At 37.7% G+C, this 22,710-nt stretch overlaps 1 protein-coding gene across 1 annotated transcript in view; it reads left to right on the forward strand.

The window, feature by feature from the left end:
- The window catches only part of LOC144438474 (2-aminoadipate transaminase-like), a 45,949-nt gene extending 23,618 nt beyond the window's left edge, over positions 1 to 22,331 (forward strand). The window contains exons 2-10 of the mRNA XM_078127507.1: positions 10,596 to 10,796; positions 14,649 to 14,767; positions 16,355 to 16,509; positions 17,184 to 17,345; positions 17,653 to 17,899; positions 18,497 to 18,611; positions 19,620 to 19,691; positions 20,197 to 20,300; positions 21,190 to 22,331. Coding sequence (XP_077983633.1) covers positions 10,635 to 10,796; positions 14,649 to 14,767; positions 16,355 to 16,509; positions 17,184 to 17,345; positions 17,653 to 17,899; positions 18,497 to 18,611; positions 19,620 to 19,691; positions 20,197 to 20,300; positions 21,190 to 21,346 — 1,293 coding nt within the window. The 5' untranslated portion in view covers positions 10,596 to 10,634 and the 3' untranslated portion in view covers positions 21,347 to 22,331. The remainder of the gene's footprint in view (positions 1 to 10,595; positions 10,797 to 14,648; positions 14,768 to 16,354; positions 16,510 to 17,183; positions 17,346 to 17,652; positions 17,900 to 18,496; positions 18,612 to 19,619; positions 19,692 to 20,196; positions 20,301 to 21,189) is intronic.
- The last annotated feature ends 379 nt before the right edge of the window (positions 22,332 to 22,710 follow it).

The following is a 22,710-nucleotide window of genomic DNA, read 5'->3' on the forward strand; positions in this document are numbered from 1 at the left end:
ATGGTTAGTCTCTCACTAATACACCCATGGTCTATTAAAACTAGTGAGGAACTAGGGATCTGAGTTTTAGACTTACTGAAGTCGTAATGGACTAGTGGTCTCAGTTTTCCTTAGCCAGAGCTTGAGCTGTCTGTCCACATCAAAGCCAAGGGTAAACCATTTAAATGGGGGGGGGGGGAGCTGGAGAATTTACACACACTTTTTTTTGTCTAGTAGGGTAAAACAATTTATATAAGTATATGCTTTACATTTTGACCATTGCCAAATCGCTTCATGTCAATCACGGTGTTTTATTTCTATGGTTGTATATATACATACATACCTACCTACCTACCTACCTACCTACCTACCTACCTACCTACCTACCTACCTACCTACCTACATACATACATACATACATACATACACACACACACACACACACACATATATATATATATATATATATATATATATATATATATATATATATATATATATATATATATATATATATATATATATAATTGACTGGATGTAGATAAAACCACATAAAAGTGCTCAATACGGGTAGTAGAGCGAATTATATATAGGTTTTGAAAATTTGAACCAAATTATATGCTATAGACCCTACAGAACTGTTTCGTGAGGTGCGTAGTCCTCACTCATCAGGGGCAGAATGGAATATAGTATCTGCGTATCCTTACCGTTAAATTCTATTATTCTAAAGTTCCTAACAGGGAATATCCACCTAGTAACATAGCGCATTAGCATAGTTAATTGTTCTGCAATAATGATTTATGTCTATGCCTACACGACGACACAAGTTCATTCCGTTTATTTAGAGTGCAACGATGAGGTTGACAAATTATAATATACTTTTCAGTTATGCAGAGATTACATCTCTGACTGGAGCTGTTGTACGGTCGCGCGCGTGCGATAATTTTCCATGTGATGTCGTAATCAATTTCTTTATCCTTAAGAAACCATACATACTTACTTAGTTCTGTTGAGTTTCTTGACAAATTATTGCGGAATGAAGCTGTGTGGTTCCTGTACCGTGTCTTGAACTCGTTTTCAGTAAGTCCGACATACGTTTCGCGGATATTGGTGTCTTTACGCTGAACTGTTGCCTGGTATACCACGCTCTTTTGTAAACATTTCCCGTCCAAGGGACATGTGTCCTTCACGCGACAGTTACATATATAACTTAGTATTCTCGTTTTTACAGCCGTTCTGGGTAGATAGTTGTGTTTTATTGTGGTTGTCGATGAGACGTTTAGTATTAGTTACACAACTGTAACTAATTTTAATAGTATTACGATTGAAGATTTTCCTGAGGTTGTTCCCTTGTGGAAAGCACTTGTCTACCAGGGCAAGAAATTTTTTACCAATATTAGTGGAGACGACGTCGCTATGGGAAGCTACGACGGGGCAGAAACTTGCGAACTAGTCGGCTGCCTTTTACTATCCAAACTTCAAACCGTTTACGGAATAAAGGTCGGACTATACAGAGACGACGGATTAGCCGTTACCGACACAACACCTAAGGACACTGAGAGGATCAAGAAAGAGATTTGCTATATATTCAAGGAGTATGGGCTGAACATCACCATCGAAGCTAATAAGAACGTAGTCAACTTCCTCGACGTTACTTTTAACCTCGCCGAGAAAACCTACAGCCCATATACAAAACCGAACGCAACCTTGCAATATGTCCATCGTGAGAGCAACCTTCCCCCTAATATTATTAAAAACATACCAGCGGGGGTAAATAGACGACTGTCATCAATATCATCAGATAAGCAGTCATTCGATCAAGCCGCACATCAGTACCAGAAAGCATTACACGAAAGCGGATATAAATACAAACTTGAATATAAGCCCCCCGCAACTATAGGTAGGAAAAATAGGCCACGGAATAATATTTTATGGTATAACCCACCCTTTAGCAAGAGTGTCTCCACTAATATTGGTAAAAAATTTCTTGCCCTGGTAGACAAGTGCTTTCCACAAGGGAACAACCTCAGGAAAATCTTCAATCGTAATACTATTAAAATTAGTTACAGTTGTGTAACTAATACTAAACGTCTCATCGACAACCACAATAAAACACAACTATCTACCCAGAACGGCTGTAAAAACGAGAATACTAAGTTATATATGTAACTGTCGCGTGAAGGACACATGTCCCTTGGACGGGAAATGTTTACAAAAGAGCGTGGTATACCAGGCAACAGTTCAGCGTAAAGACACCAATATCCGCGAAACGTATGTCGGACTTACTGAAAACGAGTTCAAGACACGGTACAGGAACCACACAGCTTCATTCCGCAATAATTTGTCAAGAAACTCAACAGAACTAAGTAAGTATGTATGGTTTCTTAAGGATAAAGAAATTGATTACGACATCACATGGAAAATTATCGCACGCGCGCGACCGTACAACAGCTCCAGTCAGAGATGTAATCTCTGCATAACTGAAAAGTATATTATAATTTGTCAACCTCATCGTTGCACTCTAAATAAACGGAATGAACTTGTGTCGTCGTGTAGGCATAGACATAAATCATTATTGCAGAACAATTAACTATGCTAATGCGCTATGTTACTAGGTGGATATTCCCTGTTAGGAACTTTAGAATAATAGAATTTAACGGTAAGGATACGCAGATACTATATTCCATTCTGCCCCTGATGAGTGAGGACTACGCACCTCACGAAACAGTTCTGTAGGGTCTATAGCATATAATTTGGTTCAAATTTTCAAAACCTATATATATATATATATATATATATATATATATATATATATACAAAATATGCAATAAATTTAAAGTTGAATTGAAGGTAGCCATGGGGGGAGGGTTAGGGAGGGTGTTTCCCCCTCCTGCCCCTGGAGATTTTTAAAAATTCGAGGACTAAAAGAATGCTTTCTGGTGCTATTTTAACACATCGCGGGGTGACAATAATTATGTTAATTAAAATGTTGATTAAAATACAAGGGAGCAGTGTGGGGTGAGTATGGGAGGGGGTTTCTCCCTTCCAGCTCTTGTGATTTTTGAAATTCAAGGACTAAAGGAATGCTTTCCAGGGGCTATTTTAACATGTCGAGGTAGTAATACGAAATAAAATTTGAAATAGCAGTGTGGGGTTGGGTACGGGGGGGGGGGGGCTCCCCTCCAGCCTCCCGTTCCAGTAATTTTGTGAAATTTAAGGACTAAAAGAGTTCTGTCTGGTGTTATTTTAACATGTCAAGGTGATAACAATACCCTCTCTTGATCCCATTGAGTTCCATAAACTAACTCATCAACAAATCTCAAAGTATATCATTGCATGCCATACCAGTCTGGATGCCAACGTGGTCTCTAACTAAAGTGGAGGTGTAAATCGTAACGATACTGTATAGGAACTAGACTACATTTAAAATTATGTTATCATTATAAACAATTACAGTATTCAAGGTATTGAGTCTGGTTGGTATTTTGATTTGATGGTAGTGTTTCGGTTTGTTTCAGCATTTGCCAATAGTTAGTATAAACGCTTGACGGAAAAACACGTACCTGGGAATTTTTTTTTTTAAACTCATACCCTGGAAACAATTTTTTTGGCACTGAACTGATAAGGTTTTGTAGTGCTATAGGCATGTCTGTCTGGAAGACTTAAACCTTAAATCCGCTAGACGGATTGTCTTGGTATTTGGTGGGGACATTACGTTTAGTGTCTAGTTGGGAAATTGTTCACAGCAAAATGATCGCATCACAGGTGCATAATTTGGGTCAAAAATGTCATTTTGGTCAAAAAACTTATACTCAAAAACTACTGGGTAGATTGGTATGAAATTTGGTGGGAACGTTCTTAGGGTGTGCTTGATTCCGTTGTAAATGTACAAATAATTAATATCCTGTATGATTTTTTCAGAAAATGGGCATTGAAATGAAAATGAACGTAGCCTGATAAAACTGAACTGAATTACATTTTAATTACATATTGAAAATCACGAATACAAACGTAAATTTATAAAGAAACAGCAAGATACAATGTCTTTTGACGAACATAAAAAATAGATATTTGCATATGAATTGACTGATAAAATTTGCGAACACAATGTAATTGATATTTAGCATAACAATAACGATTGTAGGAATATAAATATGTAAATTAACCATGATGAAAACACAATTACAACTGATTCTTTTATTTTCATAAACAAAGGAAGAAACGAAAGTAATGAGGTAAAACTTGATAAAACAAAGAAACAAAAACGTTTACAGATGAAAACTGAACTATCCAGAGGTCAGGCAGATCCCACACCATTATTTTTAGTGGTCTGAGGGCAGATCTAGTGCACAAATCACTCATCAGTGCTTGCCATTTAGCAATAAAGCGTTCTTTGCCACCATTATTCCCAGCGATGGTGTTTTCCATGACAATAACCTTCTTAAAACTTTGTAAGAAACTATTTTGAGATGGTTCCTTGTTAAAAGAAAAGGACTGAGTACAGGTGATATTTTGCTATCAACAATAGGTGATTAAGTAGTTCATTCCCCTTTGAGGTAGGGGACACCTAAAATTACATCTCTGCGTGCATGATAATTCTATTTTCTCTTGTAACTTTTGCTGAAAAAAATTGAGAAACGCTATCCAAAATAGCTTTTCTTCTTTACATTCCCTAAATAAATGTTCAATGGTCTCTTCTAAATTACAGTGCTGACAAAATAAATCATCTTTAATTCATGAAAAATATATTTGTTGCTAAAATTCTATGAAGTATTTTAAAATGAAATACTCTCATTATTTTATCTTCCTTTGTCGTATCATAAGGCAGTTTCCATATTTTTTCCATTCCACATTTTTGTGTAATTGAGATTTGAGTAAGCCTTATATTGTTTCAGATTTAGGAGACTGAAATTTACGATTTCATAAAATTCGTGTGTGGTGCCTTTGCCTATCTGTATTTTTTGTAAGCAGTCTAGCGATTCATCATCTGTTATACATGTACCTACAACGTTTTCATTAAGCATTTGTAATTTCCATGTCTTTGGAATTGAGGTAATGACACCATAATAACTTATATAGTTTACTTTAATGTTGTGTTTCTCTTTAAATTCATTGGAAGTCAGTAATTTTCCTTTCTCATCGAAAAGGTCACTCACAAATTTTATGCAGTGCTGAGCCCATTTTTGGTTTTAAAAAAATGGATTTCCCGTTAATTATTATATTTTTATTATTCCAAATTATTTGTGTAGCCACACCTTGTCCTGATTGAATGCTTGTGTCTTAAGCCATAGACAATAGAGAGGGACTCTCTATTGTCTATGCTTAAGCTGACTAGAATAAGTCAAAATGTCTGAGTAAAAGGAAGGGAGTTTATAGGGCAGTTTTCTAACATTGTAATCACAATTCAATAGAAGTCGAAGACTCCCAACTTTTCAAAATAAAACTGAGGAATACAAGTCCATGCGGATTCACTTGTTAATAGTGGATTTAAATATGATAGTTTCAAAGCTTTATGATCTCAACAACGCCAGTCATCTTCAACCCCCCATTTGTCTAAATCGCCTATAATAGTTACGTTCATCTCTGCAACATCAGTCATGACATGGGCTAAAAATGATCTCGAGATATAATTTGTTAGATTTCAGAAAACGAATGACAACATTCAATCCGGTCAGGCGAAGTTTTCTTTGCTTTTGAAAATGATCTCAAGGTAGATTTTGCTTTCAGAAAATGACATAGTATCTCGAATATTTGTTGCTTTCGAACGTGGAAAATGAAATGCAACTTGTTATAAGTGTAATAAGATGAGAAACAAGTGACAAGTGGTTCCCACATACTGTAGATTTCCTGTGCATTGAAATATCTGATTCATCAAACTTTCCCAAGTTTATCGATTGATGAATGACGTGACAATCACCCTCTTTTAGGCCCTGTGATTACGCCCCTTTAGTTGTGACAGCTTGGCGCAGCGTGGCTGAGAGTATGAACAAGTCATGTAACTAGGCTTACACACTCGCATACTCACATACACAAAGTAGACAGTCGTAATAATATATTATTTTTACTGGAATTCGTGAAGTCGGCATACTCAACACTGTTTCCCAGTTGGTTAAAATATCTATATTTATATGTCATAGTTTTGGTCGGTAGTGTTATGGAAGACATTCACAAAATTCCAAAATGTCCCAGACGAAGCAGATACGCATGCTTGTTAGAAATATCGAGGTATGTACGACCCCCTCAACTGCCACTACAACTGAGACTCTCATTTTGAAGTAAACACTAAGTGCGACACTAGTCTTGCTGCTAGACGTTCGGGCTTTCTTTCGATTCTATAACTATAAGCGAACGAAGTTCGCATGTGAGGGCTTGCCCCGAACGTTCCATCCTCGATAGCGTTGTTCGGCTGTGTCGTATTTTATCGGAAGAACATCCGAGGGCTAGCTGATAGACTAGTGCGACACGTGTATTACCATTTAGTCGGATCAGTAGATGTTTACACTCACGGCATAATGCGTTAATTTGGGCAAATAGTGAGTTTGTTCTAAAGGGATTAACTCAGTTGTTCTTCCTGTGGGTTATACTTCCATGGTTCTAGCAAGCTACTAATTAATGCAAAGCTGATAAACTCAGATAAGACATTGATATCCGGTAGGAAATAGAAAAAAAAACAGTAAGAGGAAACAGTATTTAAAACTTTATTTGAAATATACAGAAAATAAAATTAGAAATCCGGAAAGTCACGAGTACAAAATTGATTATTTATCCTTTACCATGTGGTCACAGTCAAGGTGTTGATGTCAAATATTTGTTGTTTGTTGTAGGATGATAATCGGTGTTTAATGAGAAAGATAGTGACCTGTTAATGTTCGCTAATTATTCAGGGATTAGACTGAATGGGTGTATGTGTTTCCCCGTGGACCCCCCACGAACCGTGATGAACTTTTAACTTTTAATGGAATAAGAATGAAATAATGACCAAATAAGAATGGAATAAGAATGAAATAATGGTTAACTAAGAATGAAATAATGACCAAATAAGAATGAAATAATGAAATAATGATCAAATAATAATGGCATAAGAATGAAATAATAACCAAATAAGAATGAAATAATGAAATAATGATGAAATAATAAGGACATAAGAATAAAATAATGATAAAATAATAATAATAAAATAATGATGAAATAATAAAATAATGATGAAATAATAAAATAATAAACTAATGATGAAATAACAATGATAGAATGATGGAATAAGAAATAATGCCACTGAATGATAATATATTGAAATAAAGGTAACACCTAATTTTGGCGGGGATCTCACCCCATAAAAGTGGGGCGGGGCAAGGCTTTTACAGAACGGAACCTGACCCCCCCCAAAAAAAAAAAAAAAAAAAAAAAATCGCGTTGAAGGAGGCATCCAGCCACTATACCATGCACGTTAAGTATTCTTTGCTTGTTCAAGCACCTGTGATAAATCTTGTAGTGAACCATTTGTAATTCAATAACGTTATTCGTTTGCATAAATAAATAAATAAATTCAATTCACTCCGTCCTCCGTTTGACCTTTAAACAATGACCATATGTAACTGTGTTACATAATTAGACCTATAAATTCAGTAAAGCACGTCTAATGAAGGCCAAGCATAGCCTCAATATTTTATAGCGACTTTCGCAAAATTAAACTAGTACTTTGAGATACTCTAGCTATTTACACTCTGTTCTGATCGTTCTTGGTATATCTTCCCCTCAACAAATAGCTTCCCATTTCTAAAGTTTACTTTCTTCTTATCCATTCTGGCGGCGCCTATTATAAGGTTTTAGTTTTTTTCTTCTTTCAAGGTCCTCTCTCGGCAAGTCTTCTATGAACAGACCGCTTTCTCAGACCTTGCTTGTGTGAAACTTCAAATCAATGATATCTGTTACGTAATTTCACAACTTGATAATGTGACGAGGCCTACCATTACGTTTCATTCCTACTCGATGGGCGTTTTCTACTTCATCAGCTGGTATATTGAATTTTGATAAGAACAGACTCTTGACAATTTCGGCGACATTTTCGTCTTTCTTTTCCTCGATACCACCAATTCTCAGATAATAGCTTCTAGAATTTCTTTCTTGGCTAAGTTGGTCTTGTCGAGTTACCACTATAATTTGACTTGCAGCGCCACAACTGTGATTCTGTTTTACATATAATGAGTTTTATAGAATATTACAACAAATGGCCTGCCATAAACGACTGTAGTTGATAAAAACAATAACAAAACCGTGTGTTTGAACATACAGTATCATGTTGCAGAGGTAATGGTAGTGCATTAGTGTATGTATATACATACATACATGGGTAGTGTAAATAACGGGGGATAGTTAAACCTCTATAGGGAAATAGTTTCACTTGCTTGTGATCAATACGGATTCATGAAATCACATGAAATCACAAAGTGTGAATATTAATATATTCTTTTGTAAACGGTCGATGTTGCTTCTAAAATTTCCACTGGCGAGTGAAATCGTACGATGTACATCACAGGCATTTGTTTCCCGAGTTATGTCTCAGAATATTTCTATCAGAATACAATAAAATGTCGATAATATCGTTAATATTGACGTACATAACCAACTATATACGAAAGGGATAAAATTACACTTGTTTCTGTGATCGCGCAGGTTCACTCACTGCGAAAGAAGACATGTCAAGTGTAATTTTATCCCTTTCGTAATAACTCGGGAAACAAATGCCTGTGGATGTACATGTAACAAAATGTACACCGGTCAACGGCTAGCGACGCTGGTCATGAATTATAACTAAAAAAGTACTTCCTTGAGTCAGTGGAACTGCTATAAATAAGTCACAACTGACCGAATTTTACCTTGTTGTAAAATAACAGCGAATATACACTTTGGCGAGAAACTAGAAGATACGAGTTCGTGACAGCTAAACCTGACTAGAATCCCACGCCTGCGCACAACTAGCCAATGCCAGTATAGGTGACAGTCAGTATAGTTGGTAGTCTTGCTGCTAGACGTTCGGGCTTTCTTTCGATACTATAAGCGAACGAAGTTCGCAGTGAGGGCTTGCCCGATGTTCCATCCTCGATAGCGATGTTCGGCCGTGTGTCGTATTGTATCGGAAGAACATCCGAGGTCTAGCAGATAGACTATATAGTTGGCAGATCACCGGGTTCATTCGATGTACAGAGAACGTAAACTGGACATGCACTGGATGAACTCACACATAAGTCGAGCTTAGCTCGTTGTTTAATAATTAGAGCACCTTAACGGCCCTAACTAGTCAAAGCTCAGATCATGGAAGTATAACCCACATACTTCCATGCTCAGATCGACCAAAGTTACTTGTCTGTGGTCCAACCAAAAACACCGGGTTCCATCCGGTCCGTTTATATACAAATCCTGTCTATTGTTAAATTCACACAATTTACAAAACTTGTGAAGTGCCGAGGTGCCGAGCTGTCTGGTTTCCCAGCCATGCGGAAAGCGTATCCTCGTGGCGTCATTTCTACAGCTATACTTGTCTTACTGCTAGACGTTCGGGCTTTCTTTCCATGCTATAACTATAAGCGAACGAAGTTCGCATGTGAGGGCTTGCCCGAACATCCTCGATAGCGTTGTTCGGCTGTGTGTCATATTTTATCGGAAGAACATCCGAGGGCTAGCCGTAGACTACAGCTGTACTTGCTTTCGGTAAAAACCAAAGTTCTTGAGGTGAGAACAAGTCTGAACAAGACAGTTATAGTTTAGAGTCTAAATACAAAAAATGGGGGAAATGACTTCCTACCAGTGGAATGGAAAAGATTGATTATGATAGTAGCGTAAATTTAATTCAGTCTGCTCAACCCGTTCAATATATAAATGGCCTACCACAATATTTAACTTTTCAGTAAACTATTAACGTTTCTATTTTGAGAAATGATGACTGTGAAAGTATTGGTGATGCTATTTATTTCACTGTTTACATGTACTTTGTCGAACACTGCACAGAGATGACAATTTCAAATCTGTTCCAGTCACATATCTAAGTTCGCCTTAGGACCAATAGAAATGTAAATCCTAGGAGCACGTGTTATTGCAACTGCCATGACCACACGGCATGATTCGATAATTGGCACCTGGCCTACTCTATTATATTGTCATACCAAAGGTCATTGCACTCCCATCAAGGTGCACGTGAGTGAAATGTGCACCACATGCACGTGTGTTGAGACCCCAAAACTGCAAGCATGCGATGTATTCTAGTGCAAAACTTCATCTTTCCTATACAATTAGCTTTGTCACTGTTTTAGCAAAATACACCGGGTTTGTACTATGACCAGCTAGGATCATTCCTTTATCCACAATGAAAAATAATGAGAATATTTACACCATCCAGAGCAGGAAACGAAACATGTTATATCATGAATGGATGGTATGGGCATGGAAGAACCACATTAGATAGTATAGGCGTGTATCTATTATTGAGATAATCAATTTCCATATGATATAGATAATTTCAATAACAAAAACGTGTTATTCATAGGCTGACTCGTAACCGTATGTGTCGTGACTGAGCAAGCAGCACACTGTTTCATCCGTTGTTTTCACCACTGTCACTTTAGGAAGCACTCAGTGAAGTTCTAACAACACCCATTGACACGATGAGCAGCCAAGTGGACAAGATCACGTATTTCGCCCACTATTACGAAGAAATAGGATCGCTGGACAATCCAGATATCACTGCCCTCGATGTCGGTGCAGCAGGTGTTCCTGAACTGAAACAGGCAGCAGAGATCTTCCAGACGGCGGCACAGGCGAGACTGGTAGGTGTCATTTTTTCCTCCCGTAAGGAAGGAGATACTTTAGGGGGTGGAAAGTTCTGTGTGTGTGTGTGTGTGTGTGTGTGTGTGTGTGTGTGTGTGTGTCTGTCTGTCTGTCTGTCTGTCTGTCTGTCTGTCTGTCTGCATTTGCGATACCAAAGTGCACATGTCCTGAAAAGTTATTGGCATATTTTCGGCAATTAGTCGCCATGGCCACACAAAAGAAAGTTGTTGTTTGTGGTCAGGAAACGTTGCCTAAAGTGGTGTGACGATGTGAATATTTTTGTTAATTGTACATGATTAGTTCAGCAGTTGTCTTCCCTGAAGTAGCAATTAATGTAGGGAGAGTTATTTTGTGTTTTCCCTTGGATCTGCATTCTGCATTACCCGGACAAACACGAGACAAAAATAAGATCGAGGCGGGGTATTTAAGTGACGCAAACTCAGCAGAAAACAATTCTTTCTTTTTTGACCTTAAAATAGGTTTACAATGGGCGCGGAGTACACAAATATTTATCATCCTTTCAATTTCGTCAAATATGGACATATCATTTTGAAATTTCACACACTAATGCGTAGATGGATAAAGAGAAATCATATCTTTTTAGATCGATTAGAAGTTTAGGAAGTATTATATTGACCTCGAACCGTCTCCTTTTAACCCCGTGTTCTTTTCCGATTTCTCCCGATAACAAACTACCGCTGTTTGTTGCAAGGCTTGTAATCGTTTATCTAGCTCGGTATTCTCAGGAAATAAATACACTCTCACATATTTATCAAGTGTAATAATCTATAATTTATACCGAAATGTATGTGATCAATTCAAAATATGGAAAATAGACCAAGCCTACGAAGACCTTTTAAAGTTTACTCTTCTTCACTGCCTACATAAAAATCGATAAAATGTATCCATACTGGTGACCTATACATTGACCTCTATACAATTAGTGTACAATGAGGGCGCGCCACTCAACGAAATCTTGTATATGTGACAAAGTTGATGAAAGTTGGAAGCAGAAACGGGTGTGCATATCCCGCGTATTATGTAAGGCATCACGAAAGTCGAGTGAAGTCGACGATAGCAAGCTTTCCTGTGCTGAGAATATAGGTGGCGGGCATTTGAACAACATTTTTGACAACTCACCTTCATTGGGACTTGAAAAAGCACAGATCTAGAGCTAAATTTCTTGCATAAATCATGAAATTGCAAGACTATACCCTTACGGGAGGCATTCAGTTTAAATCTGGTTTACAATGAAATATTCAAACGGCCTGAGCGTAAATAGACAAACTTGTGATTTCACATAGACATACCAAAGTTCCATTCAAACAGTTGCATTCAAACAACCAACGAGACATTCCACATGATACCGTGCAGGAGGTTGTACAACACATACTGACACGAATGCAATGTCTAGACTGAGTGAAGTTGACCTTGCTAGAAACACTATTTTCATAGACAATCTTGCAATACAATGGATTGAACCTTAAACTGAGATTGAACACAAGACGTCTATTTTATGATCTCTTTTTGATCAGATACTGCACACGGCGTTGATTGCATCTTCATCAAACAAGCAAAGATATCTTCACAAAAAATTGGTCATTTACTTATAAGAAGACATTGTATCTGATAATTGGCGGTCAATATTATCTGTAGGTTGTGAAGTGACAAGTTTAAACAATGTTAAACCATCAGTGAAAGCTTGGTTTTCAATCTGTCGCCATATTAAAACTGCTGCACTAGTTTGCAACTGTGGTATAGTTTTTTTTTTCAATTAGACAACCATAATCTATTCACTAAAAGGTGTTAAAATACCAATAATCAGACATTGTACATCATGTTATCAGCGGTTGATCTTACCCATTAGAATTGTAATAGTAGTAGTAATGTAGTGACCTGTGACATTTTACAATAGGAATACATCAAAAGAAGCATTTTTCACCCAACCCTTTCGGGGCTTATAAGTCACTCTGATTCAAAATGTACATCAGCATCTCCTGACGAGTGATTTACTCACGAAACAGGCTTGTAGAGACGAAAAACCCTACTTGACTTTCTTCTACCCTCAATATATATATATATATATATATATATATATATATATATATATATATATATATATATATATATATATATATACAATGGATCAAAAAATACTGCAAAAGTTAGATTTAAAAAATGAGTCAGAGTAATTTTTTGCATGCATGATCCCTTGCGCTGCCACCGGTTCTACTACCAAATCTCACCACTACCACCCGTGACCACATATCAATAAAATGCTGTCAATTAGTTGTTAGTTTTGGTTTGAGGAGAGGAGAGGAGTGGGTCTCATACAGTAGTAATATAAAGCGGGAACAACGTGGCAAGATACTGGGAATAATGAGGAGGAGTGGAGATGTTGACCTCGGTCCTGATGTCTCAGTAGTCCGCTCATCTAATCTTTGCATGTTTGGGAATTCTGGCCTTCAGCTCAGACAATTATGTCCAAAAACGGGCATTGATTTGAATCCAAACACAAACTCACTGTGGTGGTGGTAATACAATAGTGGGAAACAACAAATGCCTGTGGTGGGATCTTACGTAACAATTCCCTATCTTCAGTGGGATTCGTGCCGAGGACCTTGTATTCTTGCTGCTAGACGTTCGGGCTTTCTTTCGAAACTATAACTATAAGCGAACGAAGTTCGCATGTGAGGGCCTGCCCGAATGTTCCATCCTCGATAGCGTTGTTCGGCTGTACATGTGTGTCGTATTTTATCGGAAGAACATCCGAGGGCTAGCTGATAGACTAAGGACTTTGAGACTACTTATAGTAGTCTGACAACTACGTTACGTACGGGGAGGCGGCGTTAAACCATAGACAGTAGAGGGGAGAACATGTTATTCATGGAAATGTTGAACATGATTTAGAGAAAGGAAATCGAGTGAGGAAATCGAGGGTTTTTAGCACAACGGACTGGGGCGTGTAATATTGCATAGATTGTTGTTTTCCAGGTCTACAGACTAAATATAACAACCTTTTGAATATATATTCCTACCTGTATAGGGAAAGAGAGTATTTATAGTATACGTAGTACCAGAGATCGATACATTTGTAGCAGCAAGATTCGTATGATATTTTCCTATGAAAACGGAAATCTAAGCAATAATACACGCCCCTGTGCAACGGACTAGGGGAGGGTCACATTTTATGCCACAGTCGGACCGGGCTTGATTTCCCCCGGCCCTCCTGGGCCCTTGTAGTTACTGAAGGCTCACTAAGAATCGACACTCACGAGTAGCAAAAGCTGTTAGTTCCTATGGAAAACTGTTGGTTCTTACTCAATGAAGTTTATGACCTGTATCTACAACGTTAACCAACTCCTCTACATATAGATCAAACATTGTCTTTTGCTGTAATGAAATGAGAGAGTACAATGGACAGTCTAATATTCACAATAATTAATCATATCTGTATAATATCTCTTCTGTTATTCACAATACAGTTGTAAACTTGCAAAACTGTTGGTCCTTTATGCGAGACTCTGTTGGTCTCGTCCCAACATTAATTTCGCACACGAAATACTGTAAAACACATGCATACATAAGACAAGCAGGTCAAAGGTCAAATCTAAAAGCATTAAATGATATAAAATTGATTGATTTTACTGCGTTTAAGTATCAACTTTGCGATTTTAAAGTGACTCTTTTTCACTCAGGGTGATTCACTCATCTCGAAATTTTATGTTTTTGTATGGCTTTGCCATGCTTATCAGCAATTTGTTCACTAGTGTGTAGTTATATTAGTTATATCCCACACATGTACCTGTATTAAAGCTATTACACTATGCTGTACATTCTGTCTCTTTTAGGCCGACGAGGCTAACGGCGATGCCAACCTGATGCAGTATGGCTTTACAATGGGTGACCCGAAGTACTTGTCTAATCTTGCTGAGTTCTTAACAACCGAATATGGCGAACATGTAGACAGGTAAGGTCAGATACTGTGTATTGTAACACTTCATGTTGGTATAGCCTTCAGTGACTGGCTAAGTTCGTATCACCAGATGCAACCAACGTGCAGATATGTGGTAGTTTTCGTTAATTATATGTTTTTTTTTCAGACCAAAAGTGATGATTTTAATACAATCGCCCCCTCCAAAACAAATGGGGGGGGGGGGGGGTGTTTAGCTGTGTAATATGTGCTCTCCCACTGGTGGCGAAAGATGTCTGCCCTCCCTTACACTGGTCGTGTGACGTGCCCGCCAGCCCACTCAATATTGTAAATAATTTACTCACTCCCCACCAGGGAAATTTTCGTACTGTCCACTATTTCAACAACAGCTACCTCATTTTGGTGTACACAATGTGCGTTACCTTACAGACATTTCATGTGTCCCCTCCATCTGTATCAAAATTAAGACTCCCCTCCTCAATTCTTTCTTGTTTGCTCCCCTCCCGATACCAATCGGAAACAATTGCCCACCCACTGAAAAATTGTGTGAGAAGAGTTTTTTTTTGCAGCTTCGTTGACTGCACCCGTATATCACGCATTATGACTAGTGACCACGGAGAACCTTCTTATACTATTAGCCTATAGTGGCCTTGGACTGTATATGGGGGGGGGGGGGGCAATAGTCGTGTCCTACTTTCCCTAGGGTAAATGTCATGTAGCTCGGAATACAGGATTCAAGTGCTTTGACTATGCAAAGAATAGGTGCCCGAGAATGTGATGTGTTATAAAACACTTACTGCCGGGCTTTACCCGGGCATTAGTAAACGTCATTTTTATCCCCCGTAAGGGTACGGGAGGTATTAAAAGGGGTCTGTCTGTCTGTCTGTCTGTCTGTCTGTCTGTCTGTGTGTCTGTCATGTGTCCGTCTCTGTGTGTGTGTATGTGTCTCTCTCTCTCTCTCTCTCTCTCTCTCTCTCTCTCTCTCTCTCTCTCTCTCTCTCTCTCTCTCTCTCTCTCTCTCTCTCTCTCTCTCTGTCACCATTTTCTTAAAAACGGAAGGCTCAATTGTAATGAAATTTAGTGTATATGATGTTTTGGGTAATGGCTAGACCTGATTAGTTTTTGAGCGAGATCTGTTCATGTTGACTAGGGAAATTTGCATATCAATGAAATCAACTAATTAAACAATATATTAAGACTGCATACTTCAATTTCAATACAATTTAGTATATTCGTTAAACATAATAACATACATTTGTCCTATAAAATTTGTTGATGTACCTTACAGCGTTAATGAATAATTTGCATAATGAATTATGTTTGGTAATTAGGCTATATCTTAAGACTCTGACTGCATACTTCAATTTCAATATAATTTACTCCATACATTAAACATAACAAATTTTATACGCCCTATAAAGTTGTTGATGTACCTTACAGTGTTAATAACTAATTTGCATGATCAATGGTATTCGGTTATTAAGATATATCATAAGAATGCATACTTGAATTTCAATATAATTAGTACTACCACTAGTGATATATAGTACCAAGCAGCTAGTGAGAGTATGATAATTACTGCCACAACTCCAATAAATGTTTATTTTTTGTATTACTTTTTAGTGATAACTTGATGGCAACCAGTGGAGCTTCCCAGGGTATTATAACACTTGGACGTTTCTTCCTTCAGAGCGGAGATTTTGTTTTCCTGGAAGATTTGACACACTTCTCAGCGATTGAAGTATTCGGAGATGATTTGGACATGAACCTGGTTTCCGGTATGTTGGATAAATATTATAACAGATGATTGATTGATTAATTGGGTGATTGAGTGAGTGATTGATTGATTGATTGATTGATTGATTGATTGATTGATTGGTTGATTTGCAGCGCGTGATTCGATGCATAATGGTTGGAATCGGGAATGATGGTAAAAAGTTCAAGTACAAGCCATTTACATTTATGTTGCCAAGTCAAAAATATCCTACACTTAGAATACTGCCTATGTATTGGTCACAGTATCAGTTAAAGTCTCCGTGACACCTCTAACATACCAATGAATGTTTATTCGATGTGATAATCTCCAAGCAAGGTAAGGTGTCAGTGTAACCGATGCCTTAGTAATTAGGAGGTTGGACATGTTTTCATTTAGATATGATAGGAGTAGAAGAATTGACAGGATAATTTTAATCAGCCAATAACTAGAGGGAGTATTCAGTCGGAAGAGAAGAAGTCATTCTTTATTTTATCAAATAAGCTAGTGAAAGGAAGTAAACAACAACAGAAAAAACAACATTTTATGCTCCAACATGTTCCCTGCTCCCGTCGACCTCAGACCACTACCAGTTTTAATGGTCTGAGCTTCGATAAAACATGTATGTCTTGTACGCACCTTTGACTACAAAAATACAGCATACAGCATATTTCATTTTACCTTTAACCTTTCCTTCAGTACCAAGGGATGACGACGGCATTGACATTCGGATATTGGATGAAAAGCTGACAGAGTACCGTGCGAAGTCGACTCACAAGATAACAGAGAAGAAGCCATTTTGGGCAATAGTGTATGTTATACCATGTTTTCACAATCCGACTGGTATTAGCTATTCAGAAGGTAGGCCTATTATGACACTACTAACCATCACACCTTATTCGTGATCAAAACTTAAAAAGTGAAAATAAGATTGCACAAAGAAGTCTTATAGTACTGGTCTGTCACCTTTGTGTGAGGTAGGTTTTCTGTGGCTTTGGTTTGAACGATATGCTGTTCCATTCTAGAGATATAACATGGATATGGAACAGATTTAGTAATAGCCCACTTAGGGCTTGTAATATTGACGGGGGGGGGGGTTATAAAGCTCAAAGTCATTCTTGAAATTGAATTTATTTGACAATGTTTCCGACTTTGTATTGTTCTTCAGAAAAATGTCAGCAACTCGTCAATTTGGCTCGAAAACATGAAGTCCTCATTCTCAGTGATGACGTCTACTCTTTACTAAGCTATCATGATCGGACTGCGAGACGACTTTTTGCTTATGACGACAAAGAGGATGCAGACTATCAGGGCAACGTAGCGTCTGTTGGTTCTTTTTCTAAGATTTTCGCACCCGGTATTCGATTGGGATGGTATGAACTTCCGAGACGACTGCACAATGTGATTAGAGAAAGGTGAGAGAGAAGTTTATATATCAGTTCAATGCCATTTGAAAACAATGGAATGCTATAACGAGGATTACATGGTATTCGTGGACTTGGCGAATCCAACATGGGCAGACTTTTTTTCAGAAAGCAACGCTGGTTTATGAAATCACTGATTTTTGTAGATATATTGTAAGGTCCTATGTATGGTCATATGTATGTCTTGGTTGACACCCATTATATATAGAGAAGATTTTGATTTTGTCGTTCAGCAAGCAAGCAAGCAAGCAAACAAACAAACAAACAAACAAACAAAAACACACTCCATATGAATACCAGCATTTTGAGATGAACAAATAACCTTGTGTGTTTTGGCAAGAAAAGGCGAGGGAGGGTGCCATTCTCCCGCGTTACCCCCCCCCCCCACTATATAGGGTGGGGTGAGGTGGAGTGGAATGGAATGGAATATAAAATAGATTAGGGTGTGGTGGGGTAGGGTGGATGGAATGGAGTACGAATAGAGTGGAGTGGAGTTAAAGTTTGAATGAAATTCAGTAAAAGTTTAAATTTCTAGACTTTCCATAAATTACAATATATCCTATGTGAAGTTCTTATTTCTCTTTACAGCGGTTATGTTCAAAGTGCATGTGGATTTAATACCATAACCTCTGGCATTATGGCGACCGCTATGGACCTCGGACTAGTTAAAGATAATTTAAGCAATTTGTGCTGTAAATATAAGGTAATTGTACGCGTGATTGCGTAAGTGTACGCCTGATTGTGTAAGTGTAAGGTAAGTGTACACGTGAATGTGTAATTATAAGGTAAATGTACGCGTGAATGTCTTTACTAAGTATAATATAAGTGTGTGCGTGAGTGTGTAAGTGTTCGCATGAATGTGTAGGTGTACGCGTGGATGTGTAAGTACAGGGTAAGTGTACGTGTAAATTAATGTGTGAGGTAAATGGACTCGTGAATGTGTATATATATGTAAATGGACTCGCGAATATAACTTATATATTTTAGGCTGCGGTCAGAATTTACGGCAAATGGGGGCTGAGGAGAAATTGGGAGTCAGGAAAAAATTGAGAGTTTCGAGGGGGGCATGCAAATTCTGATGATTTGAGGGGGGGGGGCACAAAATATTTTGCCCATGATTTGAACCAGATTAAACCTCAGGAGCGGTCTTTTATCGAGTACATTTTCAAATTGTTTGCGGTTTGGCAGCAATAAGTTCTAAAGCATATATTCAGTGATGAGGTTGTACAAAACATGCATACATCTTTCTTTTCTCTTTTGTACATACATCTCTCTTCTGTCTGTCTGTCTGTCTGTCTGTCTGTCTCAATGTCTGTCTGTCTGTCTGTCTGTCTGTCTGTCTGTGTCAATGTCTGTTTATCTATCTCAGTATGTGGCTCTGTGTCTGTCTCTGTCTGTCTGTCTGTCTGTCTGTCTGTCTGTTTCTTTTTTTCTTTTCTCTCTCTCTCTCTCTCTCTCTCTCTCTCTCTCTCTCTCTCTCTCTCTCTTTCTCTCGTACAATTGACATTTTGAGTATCCAAACTCACTGGACATCTAGGGAGGTAATTAAAGAACTGTCCAGTATGTATAAATACAAGATTATTATAATTATTTCCTCCCCTGAGAACCAATTTGTAAAATGTGACTCCTTAGGTTAATTCCATCTCCTCCCCCATGTACATATTGAATGCTCCCTTTGATCGACTTTTATTGAACTGTGTTCTTATTGCAGAAAAGAATGAATTGTGCTTTGAGGACTTTGGAGGAAGAGCTGCCGCCCAACGTCAAATTTACAAAACCAAAGGTGAGTGTTTCCTTCCAGTGTTGAACAGCTTTGAAAACTCGACCATGCCAGAGAACCAGTAAAAGTATTTAAAAGTTCCCAATTTCATGTTTGACTAGATGCCGTGCTACACTTACCTGTAATGTATACAAGATGACGCAGACCTGTGTACCAGGCTGGTCATTATAGAATTCAATATGACCGCTAAATACTGTGGGGAAAGTAGCAGATCCGTGATTTCCTTCAAACCAAGACGGTAGACTATAAATTTTTATCTTTATTATAAAGTACCCGGGACAACTTTTCATATGATAGAGTTTGGAGAAAAGTCAAGAGCTCAGATTTTCAGGATAATTGGTCCCCGCGGTGTATTCCAGCATGTTTATCAAAGGCAAATACAAAATGTACATTCAATGAAATGAGTCGAAGTAAGCATTGAGGCTTCTCAGATGGTGAAAATCGAATGTGTAAACACTTCAGTGTATGTGTGGGGGTTCTTTCACTTAAGTTGTGTTTTGTTTTCCAGGGTGGCTACCATTTGTGGATTGTGCTGCCGGAAAATTACTCCACTAGACAGCTCTTGAAGGAGTGCCGAGAACAATACAAAGTGTCCTTCCAGTTAGGGCCCATGTAAGTTGACAGTGTGCTTTCTTAGGTTAATGTATATGCCAAATTAAATGGAATTTGAAGAGTGCATGATACTGCTTCATTACTGAATATCGTTCCTTATTCAAATTACTCACTAAAGGTAAAAATTGTATCAACACCTTAGCACAGGTACTTATTATTATAGTTGATATATGTACCATATTATATGGAATTTGAAATTTGCATTTTTCAGATATAGCCTAGTTACCTAAAATCATTAATTATGCACTGTAAGGTACATCAACAAACTTTATAGGGCATATTAGATTTGTTATGGTTAACATATGTACTAAATTGTATTGAAATTGAAGTATGCATTCTTAAGATATAGCCTAATTAGTGAAAATCATTAATTATGCAAATTATTCATTAACACTGTAAGGTACATTAACAAACTTGACAGGACATATACATTTTCTAATGGTTAATGCATGTACTAAATTATATTGAAATTGAAGAATGCAGTCTTAAGATTTATTGCTTAATTAGTTGATTTCATTGATATGCAAGTTTCCCTAATTAACATGAACAGATGGAGCTAAAATACAAATCAGGTCAAGCCATTACCCTAAACATTATATGTACCAAATTTCAGTATAGTTGAGCCAGCCGTTTTTAAGAAAATGATGACACAGACAGACAGACACACACACACACACACAGAGACAGACAGACAGACATCCCCCTTTTAATAGAAACAGTAGCTTTCTTGAAGTTATAAGTTGTACATCTGGAAGAGGTATCACTTAGCCTACTTGTAGACTTCAAGAACTATTATCATCAATTACACTTCTGTTATCCACACTCACGCACGCACCCCCTCCCTACACGAGTCATTACTTAACTTTCTATATATATCTTTCCTCTCCAGCTTTTCACCAGACGGTGTAATGGACAACTGTCTTCGTCTATCAATTGCTTACTACCATGAAGACGTCATCATAGAAGCCATTAAAAGACTGTCGACTGCCATCAAACGTTTCATTTGGTGCCCCAAAGATATTGAGATCACCCGCCCTGAACCATAGTTCTAACAGGGACGTAAACACATTATGTAGGGAACATATCTAGAACCTCTCACATTGTTCAAATACCATTCGTATTTCCAAAAATGTTGAGATATATAGAAATAAGGCAGTTTCTTGTTGGATTTCTAATGTAATGGAGTTACACATTTTGTCCCAATCTTTGGAATTTATAAACCTTTTTTCATAAATTTCACATTCTGGGCTTTCCAAAAAGGTATAGCACTGCTGTCTTTGTGATGTATATGCGAAATTAAACTTCACGTTATTAAGAAGATTTTACCAAGTATTCTCATTTTGACATTTGTGTAACCTGCCTCATTTGACCATGACCTTCAATCAACAAGGTCATATGCTCAATGTATAGATCTATGTTGAAAGTATGTCAGCACACATTTACATAGTGCAAATAGCTTTCTTAATCCTAAACATATTGCAATTTATAACTAAAACTGATAAAATAGGGAGGTAGTTGCCACGGTACTCCCTCCCCCAGGTAGTACCAACCAATCCCTCCAGTTCATGGGCTTTAAAATTGCACTAGCTGCGACTGAAACATTTTTTTAAAACTGTTTTGTTAGATTTAGGTAATGGTACACCATGAAGCAGTTGAGTGTAAACGTATCGTGTAGATAGAAAATCAATGTCAAACATCAAGTGAACTTTTATTGATGTGTCCTTGAATAATTAGAATCCTTTCCCCCTACAATAATTAACAATAAGTTATATTGGTTGTGTTATATACCTGTCATATATAATCTTTTCTTCGAATTATTGTACTCCCGATCTAGTAATATTGTATGTACAACCCATGAAAAGAACACTAGTGCGCACAACAAAACACTTGAATGGAATGAGCCAAGGAAAATCTTCATGCAAAGACAAAATTAGTCAAAGCAATGTATGAACCTGCATCAAAGGCACCCGCTGTTCTTTTTGTATCAGTTGTATTATCGTTTTAGACCTTATTTTGTCTTAGTCTAGGTCCTGACTGGCAATGTATTATGTACTCAATGTACTCCATTTACTATCCCCAGTCTAGTCCAGGTCACAACGATCGCACAGATTTTTGTGCTACCTCCTGTAGCATTCGTATAAACATGATGATGTCCTCGCGTCCCCACGTGATACAGACTGGGGAGGAAACATGAGAAAGGTCAAAGACGTTTGGTGACAACAGTATGTCAATTTGTGATGCATTACTACTGATATGCGCCATTCGTTCGTCCCTCACCATGGGGTTCAAACACACTTGACACCTTTCGTTGGGACCTGGACTAGACTGGGGATAGTAAATGGAGTACTTTGAGTGCGTAATATGGTGCCAGTCAGGACCTAGACTAAGACAAAATAAGGTCTAAAACGAT

This window comes from Glandiceps talaboti, chromosome 8 (assembly GCF_964340395.1).
Source record: "Glandiceps talaboti chromosome 8, keGlaTala1.1, whole genome shotgun sequence".
Lineage (NCBI taxonomy): Eukaryota > Metazoa > Hemichordata > Enteropneusta > Spengelidae > Glandiceps > Glandiceps talaboti.